Source organism: Phoenix dactylifera, chromosome 16 (assembly GCF_009389715.1).
Source record: "Phoenix dactylifera cultivar Barhee BC4 chromosome 16, palm_55x_up_171113_PBpolish2nd_filt_p, whole genome shotgun sequence".
Classification (NCBI taxonomy): Eukaryota; Viridiplantae; Streptophyta; class Magnoliopsida; order Arecales; family Arecaceae; genus Phoenix; species Phoenix dactylifera.
This window is the reverse complement of record NC_052407.1, coordinates 5,744,994-5,770,156: the sequence shown is the minus strand read 5'-3', so window position 1 is coordinate 5,770,156 and position 25,163 is coordinate 5,744,994. Positions and strand designations below refer to the sequence as shown.

General features: G+C 38.0%; 2 protein-coding genes across 9 annotated transcripts in view; one reads left to right on the top strand and one right to left on the bottom strand.

Moving 5' to 3' along the window:
* Positions 1-2,474: 2,474 nt before the first annotated feature.
* Positions 2,475-7,119, bottom strand: LOC103720784 (BEL1-like homeodomain protein 4). Its single transcript, XM_008810675.4, has 4 exons — positions 6,018-7,119; positions 4,772-5,157; positions 4,132-4,192; positions 2,475-3,123 (listed from the first exon to the last, which is right to left on the bottom strand). The coding sequence occupies exons 1-4, from the start codon at positions 6,834-6,836 to the stop codon at positions 2,689-2,691; spliced, it is 1,701 nt and encodes a 566-aa protein (XP_008808897.1). The 5' UTR covers positions 6,837-7,119; the 3' UTR covers positions 2,475-2,688.
* Positions 7,120-15,658: 8,539 nt separating this feature from the next.
* The window catches only part of LOC103720783 (protein DA1-related 1-like), a 34,384-nt gene continuing 24,879 nt past the window's right edge, over positions 15,659-25,163 (top strand). The window contains exons 1-4 of one of the 8 annotated variants that reach the window (XM_008810671.3): positions 15,659-15,988; positions 18,179-18,380; positions 19,831-19,988; positions 21,376-21,457. In XM_008810671.3, coding sequence (XP_008808893.2) covers positions 18,296-18,380; positions 19,831-19,988; positions 21,376-21,457 — 325 coding nt within the window. In that variant the 5' untranslated portion in view covers positions 15,659-15,988; positions 18,179-18,295. Of the gene's footprint in view, positions 15,989-18,178; positions 18,381-18,558; positions 18,777-19,830; positions 19,989-21,366; positions 21,458-25,163 lie in introns of those variants that run through there. The other 7 variants (XM_008810667.3, XM_008810672.3, XM_008810674.3 and 4 more) reach the window with 7 other exon arrangements.

Genomic DNA, 25,163 nt, shown 5'->3' with positions numbered 1-25,163 from the left:
CTGGGCGGAAGGCTGCTTGCGTGCTTGCTTAATACACTACTTCTGCTTCATTCTGGTACTGGTATCTCATAGTTCTGTCCTCGTCTCAGCAGTTGTTGGGCTCGGGAGGATCCGCCCTTTTGATGTTGGCTGCTTTGTTGCTGTCCGACCACCGCCTTCGTTGATAGGTCTGTGTCACCTCCCTAAGTGGGCTTTCCCTCTGTGTCAACGGAACATCTAAATCCCTTCTATTCTCTGTGGGATCCTGTTCCAGTTGTTGAGTCTCAACAATCCTTTTTCTGGAGTGGCCGATCAATCCTCTGCTGATCAGGTTCACGTCTTGGTGTTTGCCGGAATTCCGACTTGGGGCAGATGCTCTTGTTCACTACCCTTATTCGAACCGGCAACAGAGCTTGCAGCATACCTTCTGTTCCAAGCCATTGATCCAGCCGATGATTTTTTTCTCATTTCGAATATCCATACCTCGGTAACGAGATCCTGATTCCGATGAGTGAGATCCATCGCCTGCAGAGGTCGGATAAAAAATCTAATAAAAAACTGAAATAGCACTGAATAATTATAAATGAAAGATTATAATAATTTTTCTATGACAAATTTATCCAATGTACTATCTCAAACTCGATCTATTATTTTTTCAAATTTTGACTATTTTTATTATAAGAAAACTAATGTCCTTATACTATATAACAATTTGGTGTTTATCTAAATTGAGGTTATTTATGCTTTATCGATTAACCTACCTGGAGATAGGCTGCAGAGATGACTCATGCCGGAGACAAAATGGGAAACACCCACGCACACAGAAGGGAAAAATATGGAGGAGGGTAGAAGTTGGGAAGCCAGAAATTAGTACCTCGAAGCCATATAGATAGGGTTTTCAAGGATTTTGGCTAGATGGAGGAGTGGGCAAGACAGCAGAATTTGGGAAGAAGATTTTCAAATGGCCAAAAGAAAGTGAGTCAAAATCGTGAAAATTGGATGACAGAGTCATAGGTTGAACGAGCGAGGAGGCAGAGTGAGAGGGAGTCGGAAAATCATGAAGGAAGCTTCAACTAAATAGGAGTTGGCCAAAGTCGTGAGGATTTCAGAATAACAGTTATGACCAACCGACTGTAGGAAAGTAAGTCGAAATTGAAAAAAATCGAATAAAAGAATCACAAGTCGAAAAATAGACAAGGAGGCCAATTGAGAGGGAGTCCAAAAATCGGTAAGGAGGCCGTCGGAAAATCGGGAAGAGCTTTTGATAGAATACGGGTCGGAAACTAGAGAAAGACTATTTGGGGATGACGGAAAATGAAGGGCATTCTTGTCCGGAGGGATGAATCATTAAGTTTCAAATTGCCATGGAAAATTGTTATAAAACCGGTCCCCAGGGACCAATAGTTAGGGCACGGTCTACCCCCCCCCCCCCCCCCCCCCCCCAAAAAAAAAAGATGGATAGCTCCTTCCAATTGCCCACCGTGCCAACGTAATCAAGAAACCGTCCACCATCTGCTTCTTGAGTGCCCCTTTGAGATACAAGTATAGGGTTAATTTCTTCTATCTCCAGACTCTTCCCACATATGACTCTCTGTTGCATTTGGCACATCTAGAAAGAAAGAAATGAAAGGACTTTCAACAGCAGATGCTCGACATTTACTCAGATTATTATTACCACTTGCTCTCTCTTCAAGTGGACCTTAAAACTCTCTAATAAACAAGCTAGCAAGATTCAACCTGTTCATCTTCAATCGAAAAAAAAAATTCAATCAAAAAAAAAAAGATTCAAGCCGTTCGTCCACTACTCACATCTACCAAAAACTCCTAACCTCTATCCACAAAGCTACTTCACTAACCTGTTGTTACGGGCCAGGGCATTCCTACAACTGGTACTCTCCCTTCTTCCTTCCTCCATCAGCTACTTTGTTTTTATCTAGTTGGTGTTCTTTTATGAGGACTGGTTCAAGTATGCGCTTAGCCGCATAGTAATTGCATGATGGAAAAAAGTTGGATGCCTATACAAAGTTAAAAATCAAAATAATATCTTGCAACTAGTTTTTTTTTTTTTTTTGGATAAGATGTTCGGTCGTTATAAATAGCATTAGATCTGGCCCAATCATGACAAGGGCCGGCTATTTGGGATTGAGTATAGGTCAACCATGATGAGTGGTGATTAGATTTACAATTGAATTTGATTTTTCCTTGCATAGATTATCCGGCAGGCAGGAGGGCGATTCTTCTATGTTAACGTGCCGTCTTACTACTGCTTTTTCAGGTCCAGTGCAAAACTCACCTGGCCCCTGGTAAGAGGAACATAGCTGTCTGACGTGTGATTGAACCCAAGATCCCATCATCCATTTTTTAAGTGTAATTTTCCAGCAACCACCAGCAACTACTGATAGCATCAATAAACCAATCAAACCCAGTTACAGGTTGGCGTCTTCCTTCATTGCTTGAAATGAGAGAATGGTCAAAGAGAAGGATGAACAAATAAATGAATGGAGATGAAAAAGAAAGAGTGGCATGCAATTCCCTTCTCTTCCGGACAACCTGCAATAGTACGTACATAATATCTATGCGTTTTAAAATCAAATGTCTATCTTTTCCTCGTTGTCTGAAAAAGAGCATATACAACAGTAATAAGAAGGCTAATCTGCTACATCTTTTTCTTCTATTTGCTTTTCTGACAACCCTCCTTCTGAAACTCTCTTAACCATAAAACCAGTTCCTTTCAGGAAGGTTCCCGGCATGCCGTAAGCCGAGAGTGAGCGACACATCTCCGGTTGCACCAAGACGCATGCCGGACCCCAACGCGGCGTTTGCAGCAGCCCCGCACAAATCATCCATGGGTTCCATGTCAGTCCCACACACATCCATGGCCGAGGTGGGTGCGTCGATACCCATGAGGATGGTGTCGTCATTAGATTGGTGGACTCCGGCGCCCGCCCCTGGGCCTTCAGTTGCATTGGCTTCTGGTCCCTGGCCTTGCGGTGAGTTGTTGTGGGATGGTGAAAGGGGCCTTCGGTGGTTTGCTTCCTCTCTCTCATTGACATCTTCCTCATCTTCTTTTACCTCTTGTTGATACATCTCTTCCACCATGGGCTTCCACAGCCGGACCCTCGCATTTATGAACCAGTTGGAGACCTGCCAAGATTGTCTGTTTTGTTTAGAAGCACGGAAATGGGAGTATATCTGTGAGGTTCTATGTGGTAAGCCACCTAATGCTCCAAAAAAGAAGTGTATAAAATCTATGAGAAAACTCACAACCTATGTCCATTTAACTCAGACTAATTAAAATAAGAGCATAATCCAAAATTAAGAAGAAATTATAACTGATGCAGTACAATGGGCACGATCAGGGATTCTAATTACAGTCATGGCTGGTGCATCTCAAAGTACTTCAATTTAGATAAATATAATACCTTGTACTTGGTCTCCTTTTTTTTATTCAAAAGAAAGAAAGCACTCGTATTGTAACTGTAGCAAATGCTTAATACGGTGTTGCATCAGCCATGCAACATTTTTGCTTTTTTGCAAGAAGGCAGCAAATACTTTATCTCCATTTGCATTATCTTACCCCCTATTGGACACTGCTAATTATTAACATGCCCATTAAGAAGTATCCAAGAAAAATAAACGAATGTAAAATTGTCATTGAACTGTTGCAACTACTAGAAGCATTCCTTATGATCGGCAGGAAATGCTAAACAGTCATATATGTGATACAGATGTACAAAAATTTATTAAAAAGGGAAAAAAAAATTCAAATCCTCCTGAAATACCAGGAAGTTCATTATTCAACTAACAAGTATGTCCCTTTCTTTCCGGAAATGGTAGGCCTTCTGTCCATTTCTCTATGAACGGGTAGTCTTCTCTTGCTATGGTTTAATTTCAAACGAGATGAAACAAAGGAGTTCTAAAGAACAAAGAATACCAAGAAAATTAAAACTAATATAAACCACAAGCACATACCCAGGAAGTATACAACAAGACCAAAGGATTATTCAAGTCATGTACTTCAACTAAAATGCAAATTTTACAACCAAGTAGCAATGTTATGGTGTTACCATTGGCTCGAAAATTGAGATTTTCTCAACTAAAACTCTCCATGAGACAATGGCACTGCTTCGTTTGTCGAGCAAGAAAACTAACCTGATTTCTGGATAAACCTGCCTGTCTTGCCAATTGTTGTTTATCTACATCACTTGGATACCTGAAAAGAAAGACAAAACAATGACATCAGGGTGCCCAAAATTCAATACACACAGTGACCCTGCCACTCGTGGGCCCCGTACATATCAACTGTCTCATGAAAAGAAATAACATAAGCCCTTAAATGCTGCCCTAACAGTTTTAGTTGTTATCATCAATAAATGAAACGAAGCAGCAAGCGTTTGGTCAGCTTTTTATCGTAAAGCTATTACCTGAGGACAGTTCTCAGCCGGTCTTTTTTCAGCTTCTTATCAGAGAGAGGGAGAGGGAGAGAGTACTATCACTACATTGCTAATGAAAACTAAAGTTACTGCAAGAAATCTATATAAATTTAAAAGAGGAATGAGAGAGTACCAATGCTCCTCAAGCGTCAACATGGATATTAGCAATAATATGCTATGAAGAAGATGAACTTTTACAGTGCAAGCAGTTTTTGATGATTGCGTTATTAATTCATGTCCCAAATCGAGGAAAATAAATGCACAGTGCGATTAAAACATGCAAGAATTAATTTTCTCTCGAAAAAAAAGATAACATGCAAGGGGATGGGTGTTGTGGAGAGATGGAAGACTACACATACGGGTGAAGGAAGTGCTCAAAAAGCCATGCTCTCAAAATATTAACCGAACGTTCGGGTAAGCCTCGCTGAGGCCTCCAAGCTTCAGAATCCATGATTCCAATCTGTTGAAACGGTCGCCGCTGCCTTAGGTTTTGTTCAAGCAACCTAAGCCTTGGGGTCTCCCCTTTGGAGATCCCTGAAGTGGCACCCACTTCCTTCTCTCCAAGGAGTTCACACACCTGCTTCAGTTGCTTATTGATCGCATCCTTGAGGCACCGGAAGTGCCGCGACATGGCCCTGTGAGCAAGGACTGTGTATGGTGCTGCAGCTCCAAAGCCCATCACCGAATCAAAGGAGTTTGCTACCATCTGCATCTGGTTACAGTAGTGATTGTATCTCTTATCCACCTGTGAGAAAGGAAAGAAAAAAGAGGACACCAGCTCATCTATCTCGCTAACTATTTCATTGAAGCAAATGGAAGAAAGGAGAGTAGATCAGAGCAACCACAGAACCAAACGAAGTAACTTGTACTAATCCAATTCATCAATCGTTTTGGTTTCAGTTGTATTGTGAGATTGCTTCATTTGTGGAAATTTAAAAGAGAGAACAAGAGAAGAAGAACCCACAAATTAATCAAGGCAACTCTTCACTTTAAGTATTGAGTTCATGAGATCCAAATAAACTGAACGAAATAATAATTGTGCTGTCGAGTGACTATGTAATAGTTGCATAGAGTGTCATCGTATCTCTATATTTTTATCATACTTGGCTATTCTCTTCTCTTTGGGTCTCCATTAACAAAGGAAAAGGCAACAACCACAGATAAGTTAACTTGACAAAATCTAATTAATTGTCTACTCTTCAGATTTATTATGCAATGGGCAATGATATCTCTCAGCAGGAGCTAGCAGAACATGCAACAAAACCTTTCTCTTGTTCAGGAAAAACTGTAACATACCTTTCCATCTCGTGCTATGGTAAAGTTAGAAAAGGAAAGGCTATTACCCAAATCCAGAGGCTGTCTTTTTTCATTGCACATTCTTTTAATAGTAACTTAACTACCACATGGAAGATGAAAAGTACAACAAACCTACATATAGACAAAAGAAAACATGATATCAAATAAACCATCATGAATGCATCACAAGAATCAAAAGCCTATTAGATTTGGAGAGATAAAAATAGGAATAGCTGCAAGTGTACGGGAAAAGGAGTCTAGATGCATGGAGGGAGAAAAGAGGGAGAGGAGGGTTTTTAATATGCATGCCTCATCAAGCATGGACAAGAGCTTGGCCTTCTTCCTTTGGTGTTCAAACTTATCAGCAGGAGACAAGGATGGCAGATTCCTGGGAGAGGAAGAAGAACCACCAACTCTACTAGAAGAGGCACCATTAGCACCTGAAAAGCTAGGGTTAGGATTAGGGTTTGAAGAGCTAAGTTGCCTTCTTGACCTTCTCTCCTTCAATTGCTCCCTCCACACACCGCAGACCTCCTCTAAAAGCTCCGTAGCAGCCCTCGCAAACCTTGTATTCCTCATCAAGCTCGTTCCACCCATCTCTAGTTGGTGAAGAGATGAGGAGAGTGATAGAGATAGCCCTTGGTTCTCCACCACTCCCCCACTAAATGAACCATTTCCGAAGCTGGTGGACCTCGGGTGTGGCTCCTGAGATGGCATGTTCATTAATAAAAGCTGCATGGTCGCAGAATCAGCCACAGTGTCACCCCAAGAACTAAAATTACCACCCATCACCACCCCTTTGTCCCCGTACCACTCGCTGGAGAATTCAGCTGCCGGCTTCGGCGGTAGGCGGTCGATGCCCGAGATCTGGTTGGCTAGTCCGGCTGCCGGAAAATTGAACATGTCGGATAATATGTTACCAGTCCTCGCATGCTCAAAGGTGCCAAGATCCAATCTTTTGTCCTCAATCTGGTCTAGTGGGTGCAGAGTGGTGGCTTCAAATCCCTGCACCCTTAGTTTGTCCCTCCGGCTCTGTTGAGCGATGTGGTGCTGCATCTGATGTTCTTGGCGCGTCGTTATGCCTTGGTGGAGACCATGGGACATAGATGCGCTAGAGGTTGGGGACATCGATCAGAGTCTCCCAGTGGGAGTACTGAAAGCTTCTTCTCTTCCTCTCCCTCCTCTCGTGTCTCTTTTCTTCTGTATCTCTTTCTTGTGCACTCGCTTTTGCAGTCACCTTCTGATAGAGATGAAGATTAAAAAAGAAAAGGAAAAGAAACAAAAAAAAAGGAAAAAGAATGGAAGCTGACACCACCGAAGTAAAAGAATTGGTAACTTGAGCAATATCTGTTACTGTAGTGAGAGGAGAAGATCTGGTGAAGAACTGGAGAAGAAATAAAAGGAGGAGACCTCTTTCCTGTTCACCAATTTGACTTCCAGTAGCAAGTGGCTTTGATACCCAAAGAAGTGGGCCATCTCTCTCCTTTTAATCTTTACTAAAACTCAGGTGGGTGGCCTCTTACTTTTCTTCTAAAGACCAACTACTGATTCTAATGAAACTACTTTAGCAAGCAAGAATGCTTTGATCATTCTGACAGCAGATCTCTTTCCCGGCCCCATCTTTTTCAATTAATTGCTTGACATGCTAAGGAGATCCATACACCAGTAGATGCCCAAACTACTGTTAGCCGGTGGGGTCTTGATGCCTCCATGGGCAGAAGGGCAGGCCTTTAGGTTTAGTACTTGGGTTGAATTATAACCAGGGGTTTGCAGAGTAGAACCACTCAACTTAATCGGAGAATTATTATAGGTTTGGAACCTAAAACGGAACCATATGGGCCCACATTTCAGGTCTAGTATCTAGTTCATGAACTTGGCTTCTTTTTTTTTTTTTGTTGGTGTTTTCAACATGAAAGAGGTGCAACTTAAATAAGAAGAAAAATGATTACTTGATGGTGTCAAACCCAAACAACCGCCCATAAAAAAGGCCTTTGGTTTTGGTGTGGTGATGACTTGAAACAAGATTTTTTTTTTTTTTTCCTCAATTGTATCAGACGGCTAGCAGCAGTCATCTATCATAGTGACGTTGCGGAGATCGTGAGATTTTGTCGGTAACAATCAAGTAGGGCCCATTCTTAATTGCGTCCTAATCAATCGTTGAACCGCTGTGATTTGGACTTCATACCCAACTGCAGACTATTAGGGCTACTTTAATGATTTCATTATCCGGTCCCACACCGGATTTCAGATGAATTTAATTCCATCAAAGCTAGAAGATGGAGAAGGGCCAATCTGGTTTGCTTGGGTAGAGCCGGGTTGGATTTGTTCTGATGTAGGTTGAGTCAAAAATATGTTATTTCGAGTCCAACCTATTTATTAAATAGATCAAATCCAGGCTGAATTGTCTTTTTTTTATTAGATATAATCCGATCTTACCCATATAATTTGTTCCATAAAATGGATCCAACCAGGTTAAACAATCTCATATGGTTGAAGGAATTTTAAACAAGTTAAGCAGATTTTAAATAGATTAAATACGTCGTATCATTCATTTAATAAACAAATAAAGATGGTTAACCATTTATGCCAAACTTAAGTTTGATTAAAATGGATCGATTGTGAGTTGGTTTGACAGGCCGGATCATAAATTTTGTGAACCATAACACAAGCTAGAGGGTAATTTTGTTAGTTCTAATATGCAAAAACCAATGGTGATATTAAGCTAATATTTTGAAATATATTGGTTTAATAATTTATTATTTTTTTTTTTGCTTTAGCGGGTTCCTCATACAATACGTATATGCATACACCAAATAAAATTAGAAAACAAAAAATCACGGAGTGTCCGAAACAACTCTCCCTCTTCAGCCCATAAGGTGCTCCCAAAATAGTTAGCCACATAAGTGGCCACTCAATCTGCAGCCCCGTTGGCCTCTCTAAAACCATACTTGGCCTGAAAAGCCCCACTATCCTTCGTCATCATCCCGATGTCCCGAAGCAAAAGATGGTCCGAGCTCACATCCCTTGGATCCCTTGGATCTAACTGATCACCGTGGCTGAATTACCTTCCAGGATAACCGAGCTAGCCTGTAGCACTCGCTGCGCATGTCGAAGACCCGCCCAAGCAGCCCTCAACTTTGCCCCGGGGATCGAAATGTCGAATAACTGGCAGCCATCTGCTGCCACCGCCCTAGAGTTCGGGTCTCGTATGACAAAACTCGCACCTCCCCTCGTGCCTCCGTCCCAAACATATCCGTTAAAGTTGATCTTGAGAAAGCTCGGGGGTGGAGGCTCCCAGGTGAAGAACATCATATAAGAGGCTGCTTGTGTTGAATTAAATTAAATATTTTAAAATTTTGAAAACTAAATTAGTCAACGGCCAAGTAGCTAGCATCCAGCGCAAGAGCAAATATGGAAAAATTCCTAAAGAAAGCAAATCATGACAAGTGTCATGCATCCAGCGCAAGAGCAAGCATGGAAAGCCCCCTCGAAGAAGGAAGGAAACGTGGACGGCCAAGATGCAATAAGCCGAAGGATCAAAGGAGCACAAAAAGACACGTCATCAATCCGCGGGAGAGGAATCTTCTTTTTTTGACGCACCTGAGCCTATATAAAGGGCTCTAGGGATCATTTCAAAGATTAATCAAAATTTTCTCTTCTCCCTATTCCAAGAGTCTAGATAAAAAGGGCTCTAGGGATCATTGGGAAGAAAAGAAATAAAGAAAATTTTTCTTCTCCTCCTAATTTTTCTAAGTTTCTTTTAAGGTATCTGCAAGCGTGAACGTGCTCTTCTTTCTTCCCTGGAGGCGCACTGACGGGGAAGACGTAGTTCTGTATTGGGTCGTCGTATCTCTAGGAGATTTGTGCCAGCAGACCCGTGCGTGGGGGGCAAAAATTTTCTGGGACAACGCATCAGCGTGCTTCGATCCACAGGCCATCTTCTCTCTCTTTCTTCATTTTATTATTATATTGTCAAACTAATTATTTACTAGTTTATTCTTCTTAATTATTGTTTTCGAATATTAAAAATATTTAATTTATCAATTATATTTATGCATCTAGGCTAACAGCTTGAGCAAAGTGGAAACTCAGATATCCCGAGCTATTAAAGGTCCATCAGAAGAGGAAGTGTGACTAACCTCCACCATCTGCGCTCGAGCGTGCTCCACCACAAATCTCGATGACATTTTACGCTTATCGAAAGTACGAGCATTTCTTGCCGGCTAAATCTGACATGTAATTTTGCTTTAACAAAATAAGTCTTGATGTTTTTGCTATATATTGTCTAAAGAAAAATAGGTTTGCTAATTGGCATCTCCTCGAGCCCATTCCTGCTCATAAGTTAGGAAGCCATTCAAGGTCAAACTCAAAAGGTGGGATTTCACTTTATTTCTTCCAAAAAATAATATATATATTATGTCAAGGAGTGTGCTAAATACCAATACACTGATATCCTGGCCAAAATTCTGATTTCCGTTGATGATGAGTTCTTCCTCATTGATACCAATGCATATCAAGCTTGGTCTGATCTTCGACCTACACTTTTATCGGCAACTATGTTATAAATAATTTAGAACTGCAAGAAGACTATAAATAGATTCTACAGTTGGTTATTGATAATATAATGACTGTTTGAATGAATTAATGTGGAGACAACCGAACATTGGACTTTGGTCTATCACGCCCTTAGGGACTTATTTGGTTCCGAAAAAAAAATCTCACTAGCATATTTTTTTTTTGAAAGTTGATATTTAAATATATGATATTTTGAAAAAATGATTTTTGCATTTTAGTTAACTATAGAAAAATGATATATATAAAATACCTATTATATCCTTAATTAAGAAAAAAAAATTTCTCATTTTATCTAAAAGCTCAAGGCACTTTTGTAAAAACAAAAATACCCTAATCTTCAGAGTTGGTAGGAATTGGACTTTTTTCTATCCCATATAAGTTTTTCTTTCTCATGAAATGTAGCAATCTTATTCCTATAGAAAAGCTACTTTTCCATTTTTCTTTTTTAAAATTTTTAACCAAATGTGAGATATTTTTTTTCTTGACCATACTTTCTATCTTTCTCTCTCTGCAAACCAAATAGCTTCCAAAAAAAAAAAAAATTATGGTGGTACGATCACTCTTATTTGAACCCACAACCTATTCCATACAGACAGGATGCCAATTGGTTGAGCCAAGTCCTGTAAGCCCCACCGGCCTAGTGTGAAATGACTCCCCTCTTAATTTCAATACTACACCCAAGACCATATCGGATGACGTCTCAATCCGTGCAAGTTGTGCCACGCGTCCTGACGGTTGTAGGGGCCACATGAGACTATGAGAGAGAGAGAGTATAAATGCCAATGCAATACTAACCACTCTTGTGATACCCTTTCTCACAATAGAGGAGGTAACAAAAAAGGAATCTAAATATGGGTGATGTGGAATTAATTAGCTTATCCATTTCAAGGTGATGAAAATATGCAAGTTAGGGTTTTGGCTCAATCAAGCACGTCCTATGGCATAGTTAATTTAGCAAGCAAATAGGTTACTTTGCTGCAAACAAAATTTGACACATTTTGACACCATCTGTTATGGTTTAAATATGGTTTGAGTACAATCTAGCTCGAGTTTGGAGCAAAACAAGTGCGACTAGTATGTACTATTGCAGTTCACCGTGTGCATGTTTTTGATGAAAATTATTGCGATATTCATCACGATAAAAAAAACAATAAATTAAGGTGATTTATAAGTTCGAATTTTCTATGGTACAACTTTTACATCGCAGAATTTTATACTATCATATGTTGGGGATGGGCGGCTCTCATGCATTTCTGAAATATGACAAAGCACCATCAGTAGAATTTATGATGCGTCAAAGGAATACCACAAAGAATCTCTCGATCACAAATCTTAACCTAAAAAAAGATGTGCTACAAATCTTTCATTATCTTAATATTTTTATAAAATTAGTGATCGAGTTCTAGATATGAAAAAATAAGCTAAGTCACACTTGGACGCGCTTGTCGGTCTAGGATTGCATCCTAATTTCAACATTAACAGCTAGCTTAGATGTGTTAATATTTTTTATATACAACTAATGTTGCATCATGCATACAACAGTGAGCTCGATGGCTGTAAATAATATTGGATACAACTAAATATAGAGATAAAATCAAATAAGGATACCTTTAACCTTCTAATTTTTTTTCTTTTTTTTGAGTAAATTACAAATTTTTTTCGAAGATTAGGGGTAAATTATATTTACACCCACTTGTTTGAAAAACCTACGCTTACCCCTCTAAGATTTATTTTTATTCAATATTTTAACCCATATTTTAATAGAACGTTAGTCAAACTGTTAACTTTTAATAAGACTCAAATCTCACATTAAAAAAAGAAAAAATTAAAAATGGCAAAAATAACCCTATGTGACATTACAACCACTTAAGGATATATAAGTAAATTACAAAAATTCTCCTAAGATTTATATTTATTACACTTATACCTAATATTTTGTAAAATCTACACTAACACTCAGTTAAATTGACAACATTAGTAAAATTATTATTCGTTATAAAAAGTTAAAATTTTGTCTATAAGAAAATAAGGCTCCTCTTTCACTTTTTTGACTTCCAGATTTCTTCTAAGTCGAGTTTTCTTCTCTCCAAGATTGAGCGACTAGAATTTCTTTCTTGCTTTGCCACCCCACCATGAGCATCGCTTCCTGCCAAGCAATTGACAACAAGCTTCCTTCCCAGTTGGCATCCGGTGACGAGCAACCTTTCCGACCAACATCTGGCAACGAGTATTCCTTCTGATCAAATTTTGTTCTCGTTTTCCTACCCACCACGTCACAAAGATCGAAGATGTTGGTATATTATTTGCTGATTCTGAGTTCTACTTATCCAATATTGTCGATATAATTTTTCAATATTATCGCTGTGGATGAAACTTTTTATGTCTACATATAGAATTATAATAGCTCTAGCAGTCTGTCATAAAAATGATCCAAATCAGTACGTGCGTAAGAATTCTTCTTTTTGGAGGGTGCAGCAGTTGCAGTTCAATGGCTTGGTTTGGATCATGGACATGCTGGCTGAAGCGACAAAACTTTTGATGCTAGTTCCCTATAGTAGAAAATTTTAGAGGTATCAACTTGCCTAAGAGATCTAGATTGCTTTTCCATTGGCACATAAATCTTTTCTAATGATTCATCAAATTCAAACTCCAGACTCATGGCATCTCACGGTTGTTCTCTTCCTTGAGTGGATGTTATATCACTTAAGGCTAGTATGATCATTTTTAAATTTTTTTTGATGTGGCATTTAAGTCCATGTAAGTTAACGATTTGGCTAATATATTGTTAAGTTCTGAATTAAAGTGTTGCATAAAAATAAATTTCAGAAGGATAAGTATAGATTTTTCAAATTATTAGATGTAAGTATAATAAACATAAATCTGAAAAAAAAAAATTGTATCTTCAACGAGGTTTAATTGATACCATGCAAGACTAGCCTCAATCTTTTGCAGTTATATATTATAAAAATAAATATAGAACTTTAAAATCGTTCCGATCTATACTTGGTCAAGCTAAATTTATTCAGCATTCCAAGCAGAAATCAAAGAGCAGACTGAGTCACCACAAAAAAAAAAAAAAAAAAGAAGAACTCTATGTTTTCCATCCAAGTGTTGAACTCAGATCCAACCGTCCAAGTAAGTTTTTCTAAAGTGGGTCCCGATAAGATCTAGTTAGATTGCCATTTGGCAGCCAAGCTCGCCACTCATTCCCACGTGCCACATTCGATGCTGATCTCAGGCGAACGTCACCCTTCCTCTCACCTAAATGACCATGGGAGAAGGACCACCACACCAGTATCCCACTCCCGCACCGACAGTATTATTCGCATCAACATCACCTTTATCAAAACTAAGGTACGGTTGGGTGTATGAGAAGCTTCTTTTGTTTCTAGGCAAAATGTCAAGAACTCCTTCAAAGAAACATAGAGGCCAGAGAAATTTCACCTCATGGTGCACCACCAGTTGTAGGTGTGTTAAAGTCTGAATCCTTAAATGCATCCATCTACTAATAAAGCGTTTGGACATTGTTTACTTCCTCTCAACGTGAAGAGGAATGAGTGATATTCTGTGAAAAGCTCCCATTTAGTGGTCCATAGCTGAATCCATAGCAACAAAGTCGAAACTTAAAGGCAAGGCACATTCCCTTTGCTTTTGTTAGTGGGAGAGTGGGAACTTGGTAGGAGAAAGGGTGGACCTAGTTTTATTTTATGGCACTATAAGATTTTTTGGCCTTCATTCGGCCCAATCTACCATTAGGCTTGACATTATTTAGCCCAAGCTGGAGGAGGGGACATGTCATGAGGAATAGCCAAGGGTCTGATTTGGATAAAGATGTTGAGAGTTGCTACCAGTGATTTGAGTTTGAGTCCCACCTGTATTTATTTAAAAATTATTATCTTAGTAAATTGGTTGGGGAACAGAAACCCATCCCATAGTCTGTAAGAAACATTCAATTGAGTATTTTAGACCAAATTCAATGTAAGGGAGTGTGAAATCAATATGATTATTAAGTAATCTTTTCTTGATTCAATCTATGTATGCTGGCCTCTGCAATGTTTACTTATTGGAAAGTGCAATATTCTGCTGCTTGTCCTTCGCATTCGAGCCATCAAGTTTGAATTCGAGGTTCGCTAATTATAGCCCAGTGTGCAACCATACTAAATATAATATGATTTGACAGATATTTGAGATTATATATATATATATATATATATATATATATATATATATATATATATATATATATATATATATATAATGTAATATAATATCAGTTCGGTATCAAGTTATATTTGGTATAATTTTTATGGATTTATATCTTTTTCAAATTAGATAATAGAGACCCCGCATCGATGATCTAATCCATAGAATGTTATTTACTATTTCTAAATTACTTATACACTAAAAAAATCATTGGATTTGAGGACTCCTAGCCTAGGTATCAACTAGCCAAAAAAATGTATTTCTTCATGCTATTTGAACTCTTCAAATTTTAACAACTTGATATATAGATGTAACTTTTATAAGAGATAAACTAGGTATACCTCTGTAAAAGTTTCACTTGATGTAATATACATACATATATACATATATGTGTGTGTGTGTGTCTATATATATATACATATATATATATATATGTCAGACCGTACATTTTATTTTGAGCCATTGTCTTAATTGAGTACATTGGGTCAACTGTATGATCTCTAAAAAAACATAGATTCTAATATTATTAGGCACTGAGAATATTAATAATTCTAAATTAAATATTTTATTAACAAGTTTAGAATATGATGAAAGAAGGAATTCTGACACTTCTTGATTTTGATAACAAGAAGTAAGCAAAGTGTAGAGACAATATGTAAGGCATGGCCCATCTTATTAACTTACAAATTAATAGGCAGGATAATATGTAAGACATGCACAGACTCTTGAGAGAGTGTGACTCGTCGTGGAACAGCATCATTCCATCAGTGCCTGCCCGAATTTATTCAATTATCGTAGCTGAGTCTTTAAAAAAAAATACAGTCTGACCATAACAAGCCTGAGTTGCCCTTTCATCTCAACGAGTGATTTCTCTGCCCTCCTGGCACCCAGCGTAAAAAGGGAAGGAAAAATCGCTTGCCTTCCCTTCATGGGTTTATTCCCCCACAACACCTGCTGCTTCTATTCAAGAATAACCAGTAAGTAAGAATAACACCAAAACGCGATTCTTTTCTCCTTTCCACGCCTTCTAAAAGGCTTTCCAAGGGCCTGCGGTCGGAAAGTGCGGAGGACCGGCCCACTCGCCGCACCACTCCAAACTTCGCGACAGACGCCATACCCCACGAGCGTGATTCCAGTGTCAGCCAAATCTTTTTGTTAGTTTTCGCTGACGTTGGTGATGAAAGCCCGGAAGAAGAATAATTGGTGCAAGCCATTCCTCCATTTGACCTTGGTACCACCTTGAGAACATATCCGGGATTTCTTTTTTACAACGTTTTGTCTTCATATTCAGGATTGCCGTCCCATATGCCAAGAATAAATAATTCCAAGCTCATGTCGGCTTGATTTTTAAGCTTCCAGAGAGCCCAGCCTGAATAAAAAAGAGAGGAAAGAGAGTAGAACTGAGCTCTCTGAGTCTCTGGTCTGGGATTGCCTTTGGCGACCGCCATGTGATTTATCTGAATGGGGCCTTGATTTTATGACAAAATTTCACCCTGTTTGAGGTAAGAGACAAACTTAGTACTGGATAATCAAAATCTTTTAAGGATTGTCTTAAAGTTGCTACTTTGCTTATGGTAATTGACACTGGGATAGAGCCTATTACTTGGTTTTGTTGAGTTTGTTACATGAATGATTGAAGGGGCATGGTAAACATTTTGAAGCATGTAGTCTTGCTGATGTTTGGGTTCATCTTGACCATTAGATGGTATGTCTTTACCCCCCGTCCACTGCTTGGGAGGGAACCAATTGGATGGTTCATCCAGTTCAGACTTGCAGAGTGCAAACCATATTTACTCCGTATTCTTATATGGTTCAAATCCGTGTACTGTTGCCTATGTTTTTTTCTCCTGTTTATGCTCTCCTAATCTAGGATTGAGTTCTTCTCGTTCTGAAGTTTGTTAAGTGAAAATAAAAATCCAGTGTACTTTGGCACTTCAGTAGGATGTCAGAGTGCATTATCTTGGACACGTAAGATCTTTAGCAGGCTTCCTCTTTCTATTATCAGTGGCTGTAGATGGTGTTGATACTTCTTTCTGTTATCAAGTTCTTTTGATGCAATATAATCATCAACTACCATTGGTAGCGCTGTATTTTCATTGTTAAGTTGATCACAAAGAGCTGGCTAGTGGAATGGATTTGGAATCTTTGGTAACACTCAATTTTGTTTTTCTTTTTTCTATGGATAGAGCTCTTAGACTCTACTAATCCAAGGAATTGTGTTTACTTCTATTCCTCATGACATTCTGCTCTCATGTCGATCTTGCTCTCATGTCGATCTTAAGCAAAACCCATGTGTAAGGAAATCCCAGTCTGTTTGTTTATTGTTCATCCATACTGTAGATGAGTTTCCTTTGTCTTGAACTATTTCAGTATTCAAAGCTTTTTTTTTATTTTGGGTACTTAGCTTCTCTTAAGATGTGCCTTTAGATAGTTGTACGATCGTCACATGTATGCGATAGTTGGTTTAATGAGTGTTCCAAGGCTATCATTAAATTAGTTATGGTATAGTAATCATTATACATGGTCTTTGGAGAATGAATGCAGCAATCCGATGGGCTTTGAAATTTTGAGAGGGCAGATGGGAACTTGACATGAAAAATAGTCAAAGTTAAGGTAACCTTTGGAATTGAAGAAGTTGTAAATAAAGTGATGAAGAAGAATTCTAAGGATGATTTCAGAATTCACTTTTAGAGCCAAAAGCAACTTTTTTAAAAAGAGGGGCTTAGGCATGGATCAGATGGTCTGATGTGAGATGGGGCTACTAGGAGCTTGAGTGGGGATTTGTGCTTACAGTGCCTCCAGTATGGGATGAATCATATATCTGATTCTAGTATATAAGACAGTGGCTTATTTGATGATGTAAATCTTTTTTTTTTTATTATTTATCTTCTAACTTCCTGCATCATACTGGTGCCATGCTTTATTTGATGTTTTCTCAGTTTCTATAAGCAGTTTTAGCTTTGTCTAAAGAAATGTAAAGCGGAATATGGTGAGATTCCCAATGCAGATGTTGTAGCAAAGCACATGTAGCTTTCTGAAGTTATGATCTCCTTTTCTTTTCTTTCAATGTTCAGGCTTTTATCACAAGTTTCTCAAGTTGTTCCTGTTGCTGGTTTGAAGAGCATCATAAATGCTTTCTGCCTTTAAGCATTTAGACCTTATTTTATCGAGATGTTTCTTTGCTGCCTGAACATCCAATTCTTATAACATTGCTTTTACTAGGCTGATGATAGTCATTTGCATCTTTTGGTTTTTCTTGTGTGTGCATATGAGTTTCCCCTGAGTGCAAGAATATTTAGTATCAGAAAAAAAGCTGTTAGCATCCATATTTTGTCTTTTGTATTGCTAATATTTTAATGCCAGATAATCTGAATATTTTTGATTTAACGTCAATCTTTTAAATCTATTTTCTTTATTTTGACATTTTATTTATTACTATTTATGATTTATCACCAAAGTCTCCTCATCTTTGTCCTCCTCTTCTATGATTAAGAAACTGCAAGTCTTCAAATTGATGTATTATTTCTTCTATTTCAACCTTATTACTGTCAAGTTCAGTGGCCAACTTTGCTGAAATGTGAAGCTTTCAATACCACAAACTAATCACTTTGTGTAGTGATCTTTAATTTCCTTTGCTGATGCAGTTTCAGATGAAATCTGACTGATCTCATGGAATACACATTTTTTTTCAGGTGAAACCACATAACTGTATGTGACTATGTGTCATCACTTATGTGTTCCCAGATGAACATGGACCAGTTTATTTACAAGCCAATGATGAAACAAGACATATTTACCTGGTTGGTTCAATGTGTCAAAAGGCTGAAACATTTAGCTTCATACGAAGCTTTCAGCAATGCATGTCAAGCTACCAACTATTTCATATTTTAATATGTAATTTCTAACTCTTGCTTTAAGATCCTAAGTGACTGAAAATATGGTAGGATGGTTTGGCTATGTGTGGTTAGGGGCCAAGCTATCATCTAATAGACTACATATCTTTTTTGCTTAGGGTGTGATCTTCTTACCATGATATCGTAAGCAACAACTGAGGGCTATCTTGTTAATTCCGAGGCTCTGCACATGCATTCTTAAACTTTTTACTTTCCCAGGCACTAACGACTATGGGACAATAAAATGGCCCATGCTTTATCAAATGAAAATTCTATGAACTCATATCTACATGTGGCTTTATCTCACTGTGTTCTGTATGATTAATGGGATTAGCTGGTAGAACAGGTAATATTGCACCTGGGATCAAGTCAATAACATGTTGGATGTCTTTTGTAGGTGATTGTCATCTAGAATTTATTTTGACTATTCTAGTTTCTCAAGTACAAGTGAATAACTGAACTGCCAATGCCTGTTTATTTTCTTGCCATCTTTTCTCCAATAGCCAAACTTATCATTGGCTGTAGGCATAAATCTGAGAGTAGGTGGCATAGTGGCAAGGGTGTCAAAAAGAGCTCTCTGCTAACTGTAAACTGGTTCAGCTATGTCACAGTTGTCTACTTTGATGAGCGGACTGTCGAGCTAATTTTCTTAGAAAAAAGCTGGTTATCCTATTCTATTTTCTTCAAAACTATCTGATATACTACACCTAAGATTGATATTGATCATTTCCATGAATTTGAAATTCTTGATAAGCTTCTTTGCTGACCAACTACTTAGGTGAGTTTCTTCATGGTTTTCTTGCAAAAGCAGTTATCCTGGATATGCAATCTACCTTGGACACTCCACCAAATCTGTGCATGCACGTTAAATTATTATTTTGAATTTTTAGAGACCTATATTTTTTATATTATACAACTCAAAAGGATCTTATAGTGTTATTAGCCAGAAAAAAGAACATCTGCTTATCCGGCAACACACCTCTAATTTGTATTGGAGTCTAGAATTCTGATACTGGACTCATACTGGACTCTGTCATCCAAATTGCTTGCAATAAAATTGCAAGTTAATGACATGCCAAATGTGAAAAACATAGTAAAGTGAGCAAAGCTCAAACATCTAACTGCATGCAGTGGATGAAACACAAGCCTTTCCTACAACTAGACTTTGAGGTTTAGAAGAATGAAGTCTCAACAGCTATTAATAATGTCAATTGTATGTGAGATTTGCAAGCTGCCTTACACCCCACGCTCCTCTTTCTGCATGCTAAGTATGAAGTTCCTTATCATCTATAATCACTGAAAGCTTTTCAATATTTAACTCTTGAAACTAGTCAGTCAAAATTTTGCATATAGCCATGCAATCAGTTTTATATGTCTTGTATATGTTCTTGTTGTGACACCACCTCTCTTAATTGTTTATGTTTTAATTGTTGAAACATTTTTTTTTTCAGTGCAGGAAAATATTTTCTGGCCCTATTCAGCTAACAGCCCTAGCATTATGGGTTGGATGAATAAAATTTTAAAAGGACCCAGCCTTAAAATTTCAGGAGGCCAATACCATGGAAAATCTGCGGATGATAAGTTGTGGAATGAGACTTTTGGTTCCTGGGTAATCACATTTGCCTGAATTTTTTCCTTTCTTCTATACGACTTTTTAATCCCCTAAATAGTTATGTTATGCTGCAGTCAAATTATAATTCATATCCAAGACTGGGAAATATAAAGAGGCAAACTTTAAATAAAACATTAATAATTTTCATACCAAACTTCAATAATCAAGTGATCCTAGAATTGTTAAAGAAGCTATAACTTCTCTTTTATTCTCCCAATTTAAGGTGATATTCTTCATTTCATCCTTCTTATTCCTTCAATTCATCGTCATGTGTTGTTGAACTTCCACCATATTACTTTTTGTCTGAATTAATCTCTCATATTAATAGTGCAGTCTTGCTTAAATGGCATCTGAAGTAACATTATTGACAGTTTGATGTTCCTCAGACAATTTTTTATCAGTTGATAACAATGGTAATTACATTCTAATTATATCCACAAGAGCATTGGACAATTTACAACAAAGCAAGTTCTCCTTGACCATCTCTTTTCTATCATACCCTTTCAGTAATTACAATAATTACATGAAGAACAAGAATTGGTTGCTTTTTCATCTTTGGCACCAAGAAGACCTCAGATAACTATTCCAGTGTAAGATTTATCAACCTTTATAAGCTCACCGCTATATTCAATTGAAGATTTCTGAATGGAAGCTTGTCATACCATTGCTGATAAGAAGGCAATACATTATAGATGTTAGATCTTAATGAAAGTAGCTCCTTTTGTTGTTTGAATCTGGTAGTAATATGAATATATTAACTAAATTTGCTGGCAAGGCTGATTATTGCACTGCTATGATAGGCTTCCATTCAGGCCAAACACTTGCTAAGTTCCTCATATGTCACTGAATTCTGTTTTTCCCCTCATTTCCAAATGGTCATAATACATCAAAACAAGGTCCGCCGTACTGGTACCGGTCGGCGTACCGGTGGCGGCCCGGACCAGTACGTACCGGTCCCGTACCGGTCGGTACCGGTCCCGTACCGGTTCTCCAATGATAAGCTACCGGTACCGGATTCCACACTAATCCGGTACCGGTCTCAGGCCGGACCGGTACGTACGGACCAGTACGGATCGGTACTGCAGACCATGTATCAAAATATGGATCATAGAACAAGAAATAGGGTTCCATCTAAACCATCGAAATGCGCTGAATATTAGCATCAGCCAAAGGCATTAATTCTTTAGCATGTTAACAATCTCTGGTGTCAAAAATATTATCTTATGCAATTTCTATTCGATATAAAATTATACTTTTTGCATTTGACTCCTTCCTTTGAATCTCTATAATGTAGTATTTGTGGTCTATTACATGCAACACATTGTGCTGTGTCTTATTCTTGCAAATCTCATAGTATTGGGAACTATGGATGTAGGATATCCAGTCAGAGTCTGGAAATGAAGATATAGATCATGCTATTGCACTTTCTCTATCAGAAGAAGAACAGGAAAAGGGAAAGGTGATTGGTAAGAATTGTCTTTCAGCTTTTATTGTAACTTTTATTCAAAGTTCAAACTGTTTGATCTTACTTGACTGTGAAGCTATCATTCTTCTATCAATTCTTTCATTGTTTCTAGTAGTCTATGTCACGTCCCAAATCTAGAACATGAAATGGCCGTGCTTTCATGGGGTATCGCCCACAATAGCATGAAGCCCACAATAGAGGATTTGTATAAAATGCATCTTATAAAGTACATAATAAAAGTGATCCAATTTTTTTTCCCATTTATTAAGTAAAGAAAGTATTAGTACAGAGCTTCTAAATCTAAAGTTTAAATATACAAAAACTGCATAAATCCCTACTTCACCATGACCATAAACCAGATCTATTAATAACCAACCAATTAGATTCTACTATTGTGCTTCCCAGCTTATTGTCTCAACTATCAAACCTGAACTATCCTCCCTGCTCCTAGCAATGGAAAAAGAGAACAAAGGGAAGAGTGAGCTTCATAACTCAGTAAGTAACCTTGCATTGCTTAATCGGATCAACATAAATTTTACATGATTTTAACGCACCATTTAGAGAATAACTTTCACTGCAAATTAAAGTATTTCATATACATAATAGTATAATAAACTGTGACATGAAAATCCAATCATGTATGCATAAGTCATGCAGATTCATAAATACGGTTGCAAGTGTATAACATAAATATAGTCCTAATTCATTAAGCCATTTAGCCATGTAAATAGATAATTTCATAATAATAGTATAATAAAACAACTCATCAAACCAATCATACTATTGCATATGCATAAATCATGCAAATTTAATAAATATGGTTTCAATTTCAAGTGTATAAATTTATTAAGCCATTTAGCCATGTAAATAGAGCATTTTGTAATAACAGTACAATACAAGAAGTCATACAACCAATCATATTGTTGTATATGCATAAATCATGCAAATTTTATATATTGTTGCATGTGCATAAATCATGCAAATTTTATAAGTAGCCATATCATAGTATAAAACAATACTCTCAAACTAAATGCTAAGGTCTTATACCCATGATGGGGTTGTAATAGACGGGATACCATATATATCATTTTTATAGAAAAATGCAACTTTTTATAGTTTAGAAATCATAATTCATAAATAAATCATTAATAGCAAAAGATTCATGAAACCATGCTATTTGACATAAAATATGAATTATTCATAATTCATATGCTTGATCCTAAATTTTCAAGAAAATATTGGATCAATCATGTCAAACATAATATCATAATTTCATAATTTTATAATTTCATAATTCATATAGTTAAATTTGATCGGTAATACAAAACATTGTAAAGAGTGTCAGGGTTGCTTATCTCTGTTCGTCCAAAAATCACAAGGTTCAATAAAAATTCTTAGGGGACTAAAATGGAATAGATTAGGCTTCATACCCAAACTAGGGGGGTAGTGGAAGGACTGGCCAGATGATCACAATGGAGTCGGTCTAGAGCCCTCTATAGTGGTCCACCCAGGGGTACACAAGGAAGGAGATAGGACCCTCAAAAGAGATCTAAAGATTAGGTAGAGAAAAAAAGGATTCAACATGGGGATGGAATCTCCTTTTTTGTGGCAAAATATGAAAGCATGTGCCCGTGTTGCTAGATAGAACAAAGGAAGAGGAGGCTTCACGGCTATAGCTGGCCGGTGGCAGTCCACCACGATTATAGAGGATGGCGGTGCAGTCGGAGGTTTGTAACAGGTGGCAAGGCACGGTCGGTAACGGTAATCAGCGCAAAGAGGTGCAAAATCACATTGGAAAATAAGGCCGACCAGGGGTTCTTTTGGCTTGATCATTTTTCAGGCCCTACCCTGCTCGTTGGTGGCTAGAGCTCCGGTATAGGCCAAGGTCGGCATGGGGGAGAGGCCGAGGGACTTGGTGATGAATGCTGGCGGCAGAGACAACTGGAAAGAGGGAAATCAAGGTCAAAATAGGGGACATGAATAGGGGGTTTTCTTCATTGATTTTTGGTGGATTTCTTGGCCAATGATGAACTCCAACCCAAGCCAAGATGAGAAGGATAAGGAAGAAGATAGGAGTCTTTCCTAGGCTCTGATGAGTGCAGAGGTCATGGATCTAGCGAAGATAGAGCACGGCAAGCTCGCAGTAGAGATAGGGAGAGACAAGAAAGATAGAGGGGGAAGAAGAGGAGAGAGGGAGAGGAGGAGATTCATGGTGGTCATGAAAGCCGAGGAAGAGAAAGAAATAGAGGGAGAAGACCGGCGATTTCGCGGTCTCCTGTTGCCCATCTTCCCAAAATGGTGAGAGAAAATTGACCCCATGGAGGAAATCCACCGAAAATGAAAAGAAGGGGGTGGGGCCCCAGCGAAATCATGCGGTCTTGCCCTCTCTTGCTCGACGATTTCGGCTAGCTAGGTCAGATCCTCCTAGCTAGCCCCAAGCTCACTAGGCTAGGTGACTTTTCCATCCCGACAGAGTTCGGCCGAGTCCAGAAAAACAATTTATGATGTGACTAGTTTATATGGGAATCTAGAATCACAATGTATGTGCTCATTTTTAAATTTTTTTTGGCACACTAGAATTTGTTTAGTTGTTGGATGCTACATATTTTATGCATTATTTATGAAATTATCTCGTTTTTGGATTGGTTGGTGGGATCTCAACATCTATAATGTTATCAATAAATAAAAGATGGAAAGATGGAAGAAACTAAGGCCGAACCAGACCAAACCGCTCAGTTCGGCCCATACCGAGCCGACCTGATGGAAAACTAGGTCGGTTCTCCTATTGGAGTCAGTTTCGGCTCCGTACCGTTCTGAATCGAACGAAACTGGTCGGAAAAGGCCAGAACCTGACCGAACCGAACGGAACCAGCCTATAACGGGATTGAACCGGCTTGGAACCGGTCGGTTCTGTTCGAACTCTGTGCGAATCGTCCGGTTCGCATCGAGTCGATTCGGTTTTGAATTAGGCCCCTTCCTTTTTCTTTGTTTGCTAATTAAAAGATGTTGGGAAGGCCCGAAAACGCCTTCCGAACATCGTTTCTAAGCTTTCCGGCTTTCTCCCTTCTCCTTACGGCAAAAATCACACTGATTCAGTACGATTGAAGGAAAATCCAAGCTTAAATAAGGTGTGCTTCCTCTTCCCTATCTCATTCCCACAATTGTTTTTGGGAGCTTGAAAAAATAGCTCGAAATTTGCAAAATAAGGAGAGATCATGACAAAATTTTTGATTTGGGCTTGATTTTATTATATATTGTAGATCTATGGATGATCTATATGATGACATAAAAATTTTTACTTTTCGGATTATATATTGTAGATTTATGAAAAATCTATGGATGATCCGGATATCTACAAGAGATTTCGCCACTCGACGAGATTTTAGATATCGATATGTATGTTGTACTTTAAATATATATAATCGATTGTATTATTTTATATTTTTTACCTCACTACTTGATTTGAGGATATTTCATATTGCTTCTTGTAGCATGCAACATCTCACTAATTATTTTATGATTTGTATCATAGAAACATCAAAAACCATAAAAAAATATAAAAAAAGTCAAATTAGACTTAAAATCATTGAAAAAGATAAAAAAGATTGATTACTAATTAAATCAATTTGAAAAACTTCAAAAAAAAAAATTGGGTGTGCCGGTGTGGAACCGGCACGCCCAAGTATACCGTGTGTTGGTACGATACC

What these genes read in the sequence shown, in the direction of transcription:
- LOC103720784 (XM_008810675.4), bottom strand. Translation starts at nt 6,836, where the DNA reads ATGTCCCCAACCTCTAGCGCATCTATGTCCCATGGTCTCCACCAAGGC. An exon ending in TCTTGTCCATGCTTGATGAG is followed by an intron (nt 5,158 to 6,017) that starts GCATGCATATTA and finishes CCTTTCTCACAG; the next exon opens with GTGGATAAGAGATACAATCA. An exon ending in TTTGAGCACTTCCTTCACCC is followed by an intron (nt 4,193 to 4,771) that starts GTATGTGTAGTC and finishes CTTTCTTTTCAG; the next exon opens with GTATCCAAGTGATGTAGATA.